Raw genomic sequence first — 14,790 nt, forward strand, 5'->3', positions numbered from 1 at the left:
AACGCGGGACCCTCTTTGCAAACGAGTAGGCATACGACCCCACAGCTTCGCGAACGCGAAGCATTAAGCTTCCACAAGCCCCAGCTCCTCTTCGCGAACGCGAGAACCCACTCGTGAACACGAAGAAGGAAACTGGAACTGGAGACATGCTGCATTTTCTGTAATTCTCTAAGTCCAAAAATGACCCGTTGAGCATCCAAAACACACCCGAGGCCCCCGGGACCTCAACCAAACATGCCAACCAATCCTAAAACATCATTCAAACTTGTTCCAACCTTCGGAACGCTCAAAACAACATCAAAACACCTATTTTTCATCGGATTCAAGCCTAAGAATTTCAAAAACTATAAAAATACGCTTTCGATCAAAAGGTCTATCAAACCTCGTCCGAATGACCTGAAATTTTGCACACACGTCACATTCAACAATACGGATCTACTATAACTTCCGGAATTCCATTCCGACCCTCAGATCAAAATCTCACTATCGAACCGGAAACTTCAAAATTCGACCTATCGGTATTTCAAGCCTAAATTAGCTATGGACCTCCAAAACACAATTCGAACACGCCCCTAAGCCCGAAATCACCCAACGGAGCTAACGGAACCATCGGATTTCCATTCCAAGACCGTCTTCACATTGTTCCGACTAAGGTTAACTTTCTGACACTTAAGCTCTCATTTAGGGACTAAGTGTCCCAAAACTCTCCGAAATTCAAAACCGATCATCCCGGAAAATCAAAATAGCAGAATAAACTTAGAGAAAGCAGTTAATAGGGGATCAGGGCATAAATTCTTAAGACGACCGGTTGGGTTGTCACATGATCTGGATATTATTTTGGTAAATCCTAGAAAAACGCAAAACCTGATTTTGATAGAATTGTTGGTATTTTCGGAGGTCAACGAACTTGATGGACTCTGATGAGCTGGAATTTGGTGGGTCCATTGGAAACGAAGTTGTGAGAAAAACCCACTGCTTTAGCAGTGAATCATGGTGTTTTGGCGTTTTGAGTCCGCTTGAACTGTGTTTTGGACGTTTTTCTATTTTCTGGAAATTATTTTTTAATAATTTTAATTTATTTTTAATTCAATGGTGGTGGGGGTGACTCCCCATGATTAAATACTGATGATATAATAGTCTTACACATTGGCTATTAGTAAATAGACGTGTTATTGTATTAAATTCAATAATAGAGGTGTGGGATTTTATTGACTAGGTCTTACAAAGTATAATTGATATTGTGTAATGATATAATTATTTTGTAAGAAAGTGAAATCCTCTGTTTGATATCCTAGATGGCTAACGATTGGATTGTTTGTCATATTTGTGCATAAAAAATTTCTCAAATTTTAGTTTATGTTTTCATGCCCTACGTGATTACTAGTCTTGGATTTTCGATGAAACTCTGGTTGGAGGTTGTAACTAAGTGAAATATGAAGGTATTTTGTATGAGTTTTATATTATTGGCATGGCTTTTAAGTTGTGATCCATAATCTGCCATAAAATAATTTTATGAGCTACATGTATCTTCACTCGTAAATTGAGAATTTTGTGAGTAATAAATAGTTACCATTAAAGTGGTTTGTTTATTTGAATTCATGAAAAATTCTTAATAAATTTGTACATGTGAAATTATGTCTATTCATGGATTGAGCATTATGATTAATAAGTAGGATCCACAAAATAGTCTATTTATTTAAGTCATTGAAATCAGCTTAATGTACCATGAGAAAATTATCCTTGATAAATCTACATTAGTGGTGGAGGTTAACTAGAAAAAGAGTTTTATCTTTGGGTACTAGTGAAACCAACTCCACCCATGAGAAGAGATATTGGGGTTTTCGCCGAATGAGAGAAAATATAATATCTTAGGTTCTTGTGTATTTAATAAAAGGTAATTTATTGCAAAAGGAGATATATATTATGTATCCTAAAAATAGGAAAAACATAATATATGCCTTGAGATCATAGTATAATTATAAGGAGAATGGAAATCAATATCATATTTATTTTAATTCATGAAACTGCTTAAAACGGTTATTCTCCGAGTTTGGTTACACGCTGGTGGTCATGAATTTGACGAACTCCGATTGACCTGAAATTTGGTAGGTTCATTGAAAACGATCTAATGAGAAAACCTCACTGCTATGCAGTGAATCATATTGGTTTTCGGCATTTTCAGGTCATTTCGATGGCTTTTCAAGCAGTTTATTAAATTGAATTTGTTATAAATATGAAAAATTATTCTTTATATATCGGCTATATTTTTGTTAAATCTGAAACATCATGATTTAACTTGATATGATATATAGCAAGAATGAAAATCACATGGATTTAATCCTAAATACACCAAAAATAATTTATTCGAATTTGGTCAAGTTTTTGGCGATCGTGAATTTCACTATCTCTGAATGACCTGAAATTCGGTAGGATCATCGGAAACGATCAGTTAAGAAAACCTCACTGCGATGCAGTGAATCACATCGTATTTTGACGATTCGGGATCGTTTAGATGAGTTTTTTTGGAGGTTTGGCGGATTAAAAATGTGATTTACATACGATAAGTCATTCTTTCTATCATTTTATTTATGTCTAATCTGGAACATGATACACATGTTGATTTGACATGAATTGGTATATGATAAGAATGTAGGTCATATTTTAAATTCTTAAAAAAATTCTTAAAATAGTAATTTTCCAAATTTGGTCGCAATTTTTGGAGATTGTTTTTTTAACGATCTCCGATTGATCTGTAATTTGTAGGTTTATCAAAAATAGCCCAGTGAACAATACTCACTACTATGTAGTAAAAAACGTTAATTTTAGCATTTTAAGACTATTTAAATGGGGTATTGAGCATTTTTTTTAATTATAGAACTTAATCCTCAGAGAAAAGTTTGTGGTTGTGATAAAGTGATGATAGGAATTAACCCCTATGGTCTCGATTTTTATTTATAGTGAGATAATAAATTTACGTGTAGACATTAGGTCTTCCTCCATATCGGATAAATTTATTATGAATTCACTGGATATAGTTACTAGTTATTGATAACCTGTATTAACTCTCTATCTGAGTTTAAAGGGTTGAATCAATTTTATAACTAAAATACAATCATGATTAAGTGGTGATAGAAATATATTTCTATGATCTTCCATTATTAATTTCAAGTGATCAACAAAATTTACGCGTTGACTTTAGGTCTTCCTCCATATCAGATAAATTTGTTGTAAGCTCACTAGGTGAAATACTTGTAATTGATATCGTGTACTTACTCTCCATCTGAGTATACATGTTGGATTAATGGAACTAGAGTTATTAATTATGATGTTCACTTGACTTAAATTAACAGTATACTCTCCATCTGAGTTAGGTCTGTTTTAATTATTGGAGTGAATAATCTGGCATTACATATGTATGCTGGATGAGTAGTTCTTTTCCCATCAAAATTGCTATTCAAGATGCATGACATATATGTGTAGTGTGTTTAAAATTTTCGTATTAAAAGGTTATATAAAATTGACTGAAAATAATTGTATTGTCACGACCCAAAGTCCACTAAGGGTGATGATGGCGCCGGACACTACTGTCAGGGAAGCCAACTACAATTTACTAGCAATTTCTCATTTTAATTATTTTGAAATCATTTTCTTTAAACAAATAATAAACTCCGCTGGATAAACGAGGATGTCTTTACAAAATTTAACTACTGAAAAATCCCGTGATCATCCCAGAATTCGGTGTCACAAGTACATGAGCAATTTCTAGGAAATAATGTAATACAACAACCGTCCGAAATACAATATTGGATAGAAAGTAAATACATTAATTTGAAAGAGGCTCTACTGGCTGCGGGTCGTCTCGAGAAGTGCAGCTCACCTAAGTCTTCATAACAACCATGCTACTATGCCCACTAGACCATTATAGATGCATGTGCATGTGCAATAAAAATGCACAGCAAGTGAAGTATGAGTAAGAAAACAACGTGTACCCAATGAGTATCTCGTCTAATCTCGAAGAAGTAGAGATGAGAGGTCGACTTCGACACTTACTAGTGGTCCAATAATAATATAGTAAAAATGGAGATCAGGGAATTTAATAAAACAACAATTATAATTCATAAAGCCAGATAGCAGGTAAACAACTTCCCAATAATTATGGATTTCCAAAGATTTACTTTTCATTATCTTTATCAATTTCTCCAGCCAGGAAAGGCAAATGTCAACATTTATAAATCTCAAGCAACAATACAAGCATGCGCATATCATGCCGACGTCGTACGGCCCGATCCAACATAACTGTAAAATGTGCATTGTCGAGGGTCGAACGGCACAAACCATAGATGCATCTATTACCCCACTCGCGAATCATACATGCAACGCGGTCAAATTTAAATAAACAATCACCCTGCTCGCAAATCATACATGCGACGCAGGTTCACATAGAAATACATGCTCAAACAGCCAATTAAGAATTTATCAGGGAACATTTATCCAAATAAAAGTCAATTCTTTTTTAACGATTTAAGAAAATGAAGGTTAATCCTTTTAGAAATTCATTTACCAATTCGATAGGATTTAAGCAATTCAACTGTCAATTAGATTATAGATATTCCAAGTATAGCATGCTTTTGGGTCCTAGGCTACCCGGACTTACGCATATTAGCAGCTACGCATGGACTCTCGTTACCTCATGCATACGTAGCCCCCACAAATAGGAGCACATAACCAATTATTTCACCTATGGGGACAATTCCCTCTTACAAGGTTAGAAAGGAGACTCACCTCACTCCGAAGCCTATATTCTGATTCAAGAACGCACTCAACCTCCAATTCGGAGCCGAACGATCCAAAACTATTCAAATAGGGTAAGAACTAGTAAATGCATGCTCAAAAATTCATATTCTAATTATTAAACCAATTTTCCAACCCTAAATGCAAGGTTCCTAAAATTCATCCTCGGGCCCACGTGCCCAGATTCTGAAAATTTTTGAAGAAAATTATTACCCATAACCTAAGGATCAAGAATATATGATTTTTACTCCATTCCCTAACAAATTTCGTGGTTAAATCTTGTTTTTACCAAATTCAAGATTTTTCATCTAAAACCCTTGATTTTCCCTAATTTTCACATGTTAATCTACCCAAAATATGTGTATTTAACTTATGATGTGTAGAAATTACTTATCTCTTTGATGATGATGGAATCCCTCCTCAAATGTTCTCAAAAATCGCCTAAGGCCAAGTGGAAAATGAAGGAAATGGGTTAAGTCTCAGGATAAAAAGCTCTGAGTTCCAAACGCAGATGTCGCATTTGCGACAATTGCATCGCAAATGCGAAGCCTAGCCCACCCTGCACTGGTCGCATTTGCGACAAGTTTCTTTGCAAATGTGAAGGTAACAGCCTCGCAAAATCGATCCTTCATTCGCAAATGCGAACTTTCCCCTAGAAGCCCAGGCTCGCAAATGCGAACAGAAACTCACAAATGCGAGGTCGCATTTGCGACCAATGCGTCGCAATTGCGATCATACCAGTATAGCAAATCACTTCGAACTATCCCGGATCACACCTGAGCCCCCGGAGCTCCAAACTAAATACCCACACAAGTCTAAAAACATAACACGGACTTACTCGAAGCCTCAAATCACATCAAACAACGCTAAAACCATGAATCGCACTCCAACTCAAGCTTAATGAACTTTAAGATTTCAACTTCTACTTTCGATATTTAAACTCGTTAAATCACGTACGATTGACCTCAAATTTTGCGCACAAGTCATATTTGACATTACTTACCTACTCCAGCTTCCGGAATCAGATTCCGACCCCAATATCAAAAAGTCCACTTCCGGTCAAACTTCTCAAAAACCTTCAAATTTCTATCTTTAGCCAAATGACTCCAAAATGACCTACGGACCTCCGAATTCACTTCCGATCATGATCTCAATACTAGAATCACCATACAGAGCTATTCCTAGACTCGGAATCTCAAACGGACATTGATAACCCTGAAATGCACTTCAATCCAAACTTATGAGATTCTTCCAAAAATGCTAACTTCCACAATAGGCGTCGAAACATTTCCGAGTCTTCCAAAACCCAGTCCGTACATATGCCCAAGTCCGAAATGATCATACGAACCTGCTGGAACCTTAGAATCCCGATTTCGAGGTCGTTTACTCAAAAATCTAACCTTAGTCAATTCTTTCAACTTAAAGCTTCCAAAATGAGAATTCTCTTTCCAAATCAACTCCGAACTTCCCGGAATTCAATTACGACCGTGCGCACAAGTCATAATACCCGAAGTGAAGCTGCTCATGGCCTCAAACTGCTGAACGATACACTAGAGCTCAAAACCACCGGTCGGTTCGTTACAAGTATACTCTCCATCTGAGTTGGTTCTATTTATTTTTGAATTGTATAATTCTTGCATTATATAATATATTTTGCATGAATGATTATTTTCCCATCAAAATTTATTATTTGAGATACATGTATGTATATAAATATTGAATACAGTCTGAATTTTACTATTCAGTGTTTTGACTTATTATGATCTATTTAATATTTTTATCTTAACTCCATAATGACTTTATGCAATTTGTCGTATTACTTGTTAAAATTTTCTTTTAGTGATAAGACATTAATTTAAAGGATCCAATATATGTACCTTTCATTAAAAGGAATTTAATTCCGGTTTCTGGGCAAAATAAGAGATGGATACTTGTTTTATTTCTCGAATAACTCTTGAGTTATTGAGCTTGATAAACATTTTATCTCTTGTGGTACATGAATGCATGACCTTGTTATAATATATTAATGTCTCTCCTGAACAGAACAATATTAGTCTACCTCATAAGAGAATATGTTATTCAAATTTGAGTAAAACTTATCTGTGCACTTTTGTCTAAGTCATATTTATCCGGATAGGATTTCAAGTTGGTCAAGGATGGACCTTAAGGTTCATTGAAAGTAGAGGCACTACCAACTTGTAGATCCTATTTGGAAGGAAATTTGGCTAAAGGTTGTTTCCCTTCAAAAGGAAATAAAGCTAGTGATAAGCTAGAATGAATCCATTCTGATTTGTATGGTTAAATGAACATACTCGTAAGAGATAGTTTTGAGTATTTTGTGATGTTCATAAATGATTGCTCAAAATATTAATATATTTATTTGAAGCACCGTAAGTCTTAATAATTTAAGCAATTCAAGGTTTTTAAGACTTGAAACGGATAAGCGCCAAGAAAATATATTAAGTTACTGCAATTTGATTGTAGTGGAGAGCACCTCTCTAAAGAGTTCTTTTGTTACTTATCAGAATAAGAGATTACATCTCAAATGACTAAACTGTAAACTCCATAATAGAGTGTTATAGTAGAAAGAAGAAATAAGTCTCTTTTGGACATGGATAGATTAATGACGTGTTATTCAGATTTGCCTTATTTATTTTTGGAATATTTCCTGGAAACCGCAAATTACATTCTGAATTTAGTTCCTTCTAAGTTAGTACCTGGGACATCTATAGAACACTGGACTGTATGTAAGCTCAAACTGTGGCATGTTCAGATATAGGATTGTCCTGCATATATGCTGAAAGGAAAAACGGATATGTAAGTTGGAACTAAGAATGGATAGGTGCATGTTTATTGAATATCCAAGAAAACGAATGGAGTTTTATTTTATTGTCCTAAAGAAAATAAGGCAATTGTTAAAAGAAATGCATTTTTCTAGATAAGGATTTTTTAATAAATCATGTTCCTAGAAGTAAACTATTTTTACAGGAACTGAGCAAAAAAATAACTAGATGTTCAAGAACATCAAAACCCATACGTCGGAATTGACGTTCCATTGCATTTAAAGTAGTGGGAGAATGTTAATAGACATTATATGCCTTTATCAAGTGGGAGTGATGTTTGTATAGTGAACACTATAGTAAGAAGTCACTAATATTTTAATACCGTAAGGTAATGAAGGTAATATTAGTAGTACTTCGCTGTAGTGGGAGAATGCTAAAGAAAATCATAGTTCGGTGTACACTCTTGGGATAGTTTCAGTAATAAGATCCCTGAATAGTTTAATATCAAACTAGATGATTACGACAAAGCACTACTGGACAAATATTGCATCAGAAATAACCTTTAATGGTCATGTAAAAGAATGCTTGAGAAAGTTGTAGATGCATGGTTATGAGTCTAAATGGGAGATTGTTGGGGCATATACTATTAATCATGCATTTGGATATAGTATATTCTAATAATTGTCATGGTTAAAAGTCTAAGTGGGAGATTGTTGGGATATATACTATTAACCATGGGTTTGGTTTAGATATAGTATTTATTATGGAATAATTGTTTATTCAATTTTAATAAAGTTTTAAATAGATCATATATTAGTCTGTGTCTTTTGCTTATATAGTAGATGATTTAGTGTATAGAGTTTAGCTTATACACGGAAGATTAAATCATCGGTTTTTATAAGTATAAAGTTACAATCTAATAATGGAATTGGACAAACCATCATGGATGATTGTAGCACAAGATTAAATATGATTTATCTTGATTATGGGAATGATTTAATTTCAACTTCTTGTGCTAGTACATTTTGTATGTATTGAACGGATCAAGTAGAGATAAGTATTTTATACTAACTTAATAAAATAAACTCTCTAGCCATTAAATGTACTTATACTCTTAATCTTGATATAATTATTATTAGCTGTGTACATTATTATTGTTTTGATTTATTAAAAGGAGAGATTCTTTCGTGGGCCAATATGCCTAGTAAATTGGATAATAATAATGTACATTGGCGAAGTAATAGTTGAAGGAATCCATGTCTCGGTTTAGAGATTGATGATATGCCTTTATGGAAGCTTATAAGTTTTCATGTGTAAACCCGGCCGGTGGATTTTGTATCTGACACATGAAATAAGTTAAGCGAAAGTCTAAAGGAAATAATCTATAAATTAAATCGTCAGTAATTTATAGCCTGTTTGGCCAAAAGTGCTTTTTTGGGGGCCAAAAGCACTTTTGGCCAAAAATTGAGGTGTTTGGCCAAGCTTTTGGAAGGAAAAAAAGTGCTTTTGAGGAGAAGCAGAAGCAGTTTTGGAGAAGCAGAAAAAAGTAGCTTCTATTCAAAAGCACTTTTGAGAAAAATACACTTAGAAGCCGTTTTTAAAGCTTGGTCAAACACTAATTGCTGCTCAGAAGTGTTTTTCAAACTAATTAGCCAAACACAAACTGCTTCTCACCAAAAGTACTTTTGAGAAAAAAACTTTTGAAAAAAAGCACTTTTCAAAATAAGTTGATTTTTGCAGCTTGGCCAAACGGTCTATTAATTTAGTTGATTAGTTTCTGAATCTTAACACAGGGAGTTAAATAAGATTTAATGGATGAATTTCGAAATTGAATAAGGACTGCAATTACAGATTTTTAGTGGAATAATTCGTAATTAATTATGGTGGATATTAATTTCAAAAATTATAAATTAATTCCATAATTGAAAGCCTTGTTGTGATCCCTGTTGTGCCTAAATAATAGGAAATAAAGGAATCCCTTTTCTAGTGAAAAAGAAAACCTAATAGGTTTTGGAAAAGGGTATTAACCCTTAAAACTTGTGCTATAAATACATAAGGTTTTCCACCTAGATGAGGAGAAAAAAAGGTGGCCGAATTTTCAGCCTTTTTCCTAGAAAAATTTTACCCATATGAAATTACTATTTCCGGATATTATTTGGGTAACACAATAGAAGATCATGGAACGTTCGAAAATCGTGATCGTGGTGATGCTGGAGATTTCATTGAGTTGTTGTGGAATTGGATGCTCACATGATAGAGGAGCTTTGTTCACGCTTCAAGAGGTAACCCGTCCATTTATGCTAGTTGTCTAGATTACATGTGATTTTGATACTGGGATTGCTTCCGCTGCTTATTATAATCCTTCAATTATTTCATCTCTATATTATAACCTCATCAATATAATCCCGAGATAACTTGTTCCGGATCAAATGACCCCTAATGTTTTTTAAGTTACCATAGTGAACTAAACATGTAATTCATGTAGTCCATTTAGACCTGATTAGATGTCAATACATATAAGTCAATCTAAGTTAAAAAGGTAAAACAGTGAACTGATAAGAGATTCATTTAAAGCAAGATTGTCCGAATGAACTAGTACTTGAGTCGTCCTCAAACCTTTAACTACGACATTGATATCCAACTCCTAGTGGTCCTTCCTTTGTACAAAACATTCCCATAGCTAGGCCTACAATTTTATTAATGCTACCTCTACGACTAAAGTAATTTCCACACTCAACTTCACTGCTAGATATAGTCGACACAATTTTACAGTCACAGGTATAGTACTCTTTGCCAGATTTTCAATGCTCTACACTAATTGACACTTAGAGCAAATTCCACCTACATCCAGTTGTTGCACAACAAAAATCCACGGAAATTAAATATTTAGTTTCATGTCTTCTTCCTGCAATTAAGGCCAAGCATTTTCACTATCTTCTTTATAACTTTGTTGACAATAACCGCATGGCTCCGACTGCTATTTATTTGACCTGTAGTTTCTTTTTTTAGCATAATTCATATTGGAAACTGAGAACATCCAAACCTCCAGATTAGGTAAGTATTTATAGATTATGTTACGAGGAAAGCACAAGTTGTTAGAGTAAGTCACCCAGAAACCACCATAACATTTACATGATATAGGCCGTTTTGAGCCAAATTAAATTTCGGACAATTTTCCTTATCTTTACACTTTATATGTAGTTTATTTACCTTATTAACTTCGAGTTGTGATACATTCTTCATGACCAAAAAATCTCCATCTCAAAATTACGTATTATATTGTCCCTCATCAAGATTTATGGGCTTATCAGAAAATTCACCATGTGTTACCATTATCATATGAGTATTTATGGCCTACAACCGGCCATAGGCTTCTTACGTGTACGTTTCCAAACTACAGGCAAAGACCGTAACATAAAGAGTTATTTTTCATCATCTCGATACTTGTTCAATCGAATCATTGGCTTTAATACCAGGTTATTGGATTATTTAAGTCAGGCCAAAGACACTCTCAACATTGTCCAATACTATCTTTTTTTTCAAGTTCTTTCAAAAGGTTTCGTATCATTAAAAGTATCTATCATGTCACATGTAACTTCTTTTTTCTTATTTACTTTTTGTTTGCACACTAAACACAAGGATCTCTTAGAGTTATTGCAAGCAGAATTTCAGCCTAGACGACTGTTTGGTGAAAACGAGAGAAGAGGACTTAAATAGACAACCCCATCTTAGTTGTTGGATGGCTACAAAATTAAATGTTGGTATCCAACACATTTAGGCCGCATGACAGTCATGTGGTTTTGTCATTCGGATTGACATTACTTTTTCATCTTCCAATTATTTATAAAACCCATTCTATAATTACGATGTGTATATAAGATCAATTTTTTATATATTAGATATTGAATTCTCTTGTTTTCTCTAGCGTTTATATTTGTTTATTTTTTGAATCTCATAGTGAAAATCCTGGCTCCACCTCTACTTTACACCCCTTACATCAAATCTCATTTGCTTCTACATTTTTGGATTCGTTAACAGATTGAACACATGCTAACTTTATTCTTTACAAACCCTGTCGAGAACCTATGGAATTTCCTATGGGGTGCATTCAAATAGGACAATTGAAACTCTAAACTATTAGTTTAATGTCTCAAGATGCTTTGTCAACTCTTATCTTATTCTATTTGTTTTGTCTAATATGTTGGTTGACTCAATCTTCTTTATTAAATCCAGTATCCAAATGGTAGAACCATTGTTAGCTGAGAGTAAAATGCGAGGTGCCGCATTTTTTTTATAGCGTTACTGTCCGATCCAACCGCTCGCTCGATTATTCTACTGTGTATATCTACTACCTCTCACCTGCTACATATTCTACGTAGACACTATGGAATTCTTCAAGTTGCATGACTGCACGTACCCAACCAACTTTGTCAGTTATTTGACATTGTTCATTGAGACAAAGTACAGAATTGCAAAGTCTCAAACCTAAAAGTTGGTTATGGAAAAAAGAGAAAGCATCATCAGTTAAAAGTCCAGAGGTGTATCTCATTTTGAAGCAAGATTCTGTTTAGGTAGGGCCTATGGGTGCATGCCAACTAAAGGCTTTGGAATTACTGACTCTTAAACAAGGCAAACCTGTCTGGAAAAAAAGTAGCTTTATTTCTATTTGATGGTCAAATGGGATGAACACCAACTACATTATCAGGTGACACAAAGGAAAGAAAAACATAAAACAACCAAAATACCTTTTTCCTTTAGACAAGGGTGGCCTCAGGTCACAGCTTTTAAAATTTCTATAATCTAAACTGGGGCTTTATTGCCTCTTATTTTACAAACTTATTTGCTTTCATGTATTGTGGCTGCTGTGTCTTTTCTTGGCAAAAGAGATACTTATATAAAGTACATAACAAGATAAGTAGGAGCTGAGTAGCAGTTAAAGTGGAAGACAAATTAGCTAAAATAATCAAAATAATTCCCCCACTAGAGAGACAAGAAAATAGCAATTCATTACTAAGATATTACATAGTACAAACTTGTAAAGTTTACCATTTTATTCAATTCTCTTATTCAACATGAAAGTACTACACTGGCAAGTGAAACCACTATACTAATTAGGGTGGAATCATCGCACGGTTAACCATTAACCGCGCTGGTGATGCTTAGCCTTCTCACCAGTTTTGTATACAGTTTCAACCACACTAACTGCTTTGTTGCTCTTGCAACCTAAAAGCCCACCTGGATGGGTTTTCTGACCTTCTTTGCCAACTGTATACTTGGTATTGCTGTTTTTATTGGCTGCATTAATCCTTGAAGTAGTATTACCAGCAATGCTAATCCTCTTCTCATCATAATCAGAGATAACTGATGAGTAATCTGCAGCACTTGCTGTGATAACACTCCACTCAATACTGGCCTCACTTGGTGCATGCTGAGTTGTAATTGTTGACATGCAGCCAGCCGGCACATAATTATCACCAGTAGTTTGTGAATTCATGTGTCCATATCCACTGCTGGATATATTCTCAATCTCGAATAGATCAGAACTAGCATCGCTAGCCATGTCATCGCCAACTGTACTGCTTCCAATGGTTGTAGTAGGGAGGTCTTCAACTTTAGGAATGGCATCCCAAGTTAACATGGAGAGCTTCCTCTCTAAATTCACTGATATGTCTCCTTTTCTCATTTTATCAGAGCCAAACACTTCAAGTGATTTTCTTTGCTCTTCGATGCTTGGATCTTGATCATCGACGTGTTTTTTGACTACGCTCAACTTCTCTCTCATGGAAGGGACAGAAGTTAATGCCAACTTACTTACTTTTCCATGTCCTATGGTTTCATCCACATAGACTGCTTTTTTGTCCAAACAAGGTCCTTGGCAACCGAAGCTAGCAAAAAATCTCCTTCCTGTCATCTTTTTCTGCTTTGTTTGAGATCTACTTCTCTGAAGATTTTGTAACAGTGCACTTTGGCTATTAAAACTACTTGCTTTAGAACAAATACTTGGAGTTCCTGTCTGGAAACTGGGTTTCAGGTGGGGCAGATCAACCATCCCTTTGTTCATCTGCCCCCCATACTTCACCCCAGTTGTAGGGACAGCTCCATAATCCAGTTTCATGCTGAAGTACTTATCAGCTCCGAATATGTTAAGTTCCCCATCTTTGGACTTGGTTCTTTCTTGGTGTTTTGGAGTACCCAGAGAAGCCTGTTGAGGAAAAACAAATGCAATAGTAGAATCTTGTACAGGGGGACCTGTGGTCTTAAACGCAAAGTTATTTTCTTCTTCAGCTTTGAGATAAGAAGAAAAAGAATCAACGCGAAGATTGGCAAGGTTATCTCGAGTGTTATCTGAGGATGGTTTAATAGTAGCTCTTACTGAACTCACAGAAAAGGCGGTCTCAGGTGGTGAAAAAACAGCAGGATAAGGATATTCATAAGCGCCCCCTAGTTTGTGTATAAAGCTCTGATCTTCTGGGTTGCTGAGGTAACAAGAAAATGATTCTACGCGAAGGCTGGTTGAATTATCATCGGTTTCCATGGAGACAAAATGCTTCAGGTTTCTTTTTGTCTGATGAAAAATTTAAAGAGAGTTTGAGGCAGAAGCAACAATTGCTCTTATAAGTGTGGAAAGAGTTTTATGACAAGCTTTGAGACAGGAAGCAACAGAACAAATTTGACTCACAAAAAAAGCAGCTTACCGACAAACAAACTATGAAAGACGTACAGCAAAGATTGGAAAGATCATAAGCTAATGTAAAATCGAAAGGAGATCATAGACTTGCATCAAGTAGCAAAAGGAAAAAGGTTGTGAAAGCTATAGATCAAAATCCTGATTCAGTGATTTGAGAGAAGCTATTGTTTTTCACTTGGTTTCTTTACAAGCAGCCCTATATAACATGGCTCTTTCTTGGAGCCTATGGGTTTGTATAGCTTTAAGATGGTGGATCCTACATGTTTGGAGAAGCATAATATTTGACAGTCTTGTCACTTCATTCGAAACTCTCACACGACATATAATATCTGATTTTACAGTACCTCTGATGTTTTTGACTAATGATAAGATCTTCCATCTTTTGACATTAACAAATTGCAGTTTAAATGGTCAGTATATCAATAAGAAAGTATGGATATGGATCCATGTAAAATATGTAATAAATGTTAATGGGGTCTAGAAATTGGCTGCAGATTAAGAAGTGGCTCGAAAGAAAACTCAGAAAAA

The 14,790-nt window shown here is 35.0% G+C and overlaps 1 protein-coding gene across 1 annotated transcript; it reads right to left on the bottom strand.

Annotated features, from left to right (window-relative positions):
* Window positions 1-12,554: 12,554 nt before the first annotated feature.
* Window positions 12,555-14,633, bottom strand: LOC142163608 (protein PHYTOCHROME KINASE SUBSTRATE 3-like). Its single transcript, XM_075220883.1, has one exon. It carries the CDS (start codon window positions 14,107-14,109, stop codon window positions 12,715-12,717), a length of 1,395 nt encoding a protein of 464 aa, XP_075076984.1. The 5' UTR covers window positions 14,110-14,633; the 3' UTR covers window positions 12,555-12,714.
* Between the last annotated feature and the right edge of the window lie 157 nt (window positions 14,634-14,790).

This window comes from Nicotiana tabacum, chromosome 8, assembly GCF_000715075.1.
Source record: "Nicotiana tabacum cultivar K326 chromosome 8, ASM71507v2, whole genome shotgun sequence".
Taxonomy (NCBI): domain Eukaryota; kingdom Viridiplantae; phylum Streptophyta; class Magnoliopsida; order Solanales; family Solanaceae; genus Nicotiana; species Nicotiana tabacum.

What these genes read in the sequence shown, in the direction of transcription:
- LOC142163608 (XM_075220883.1), bottom strand. Translation starts at nt 14,109, where the DNA reads ATGGAAACCGATGATAATTCAACCAGCCTTCGCGTAGAATCATTTTCT.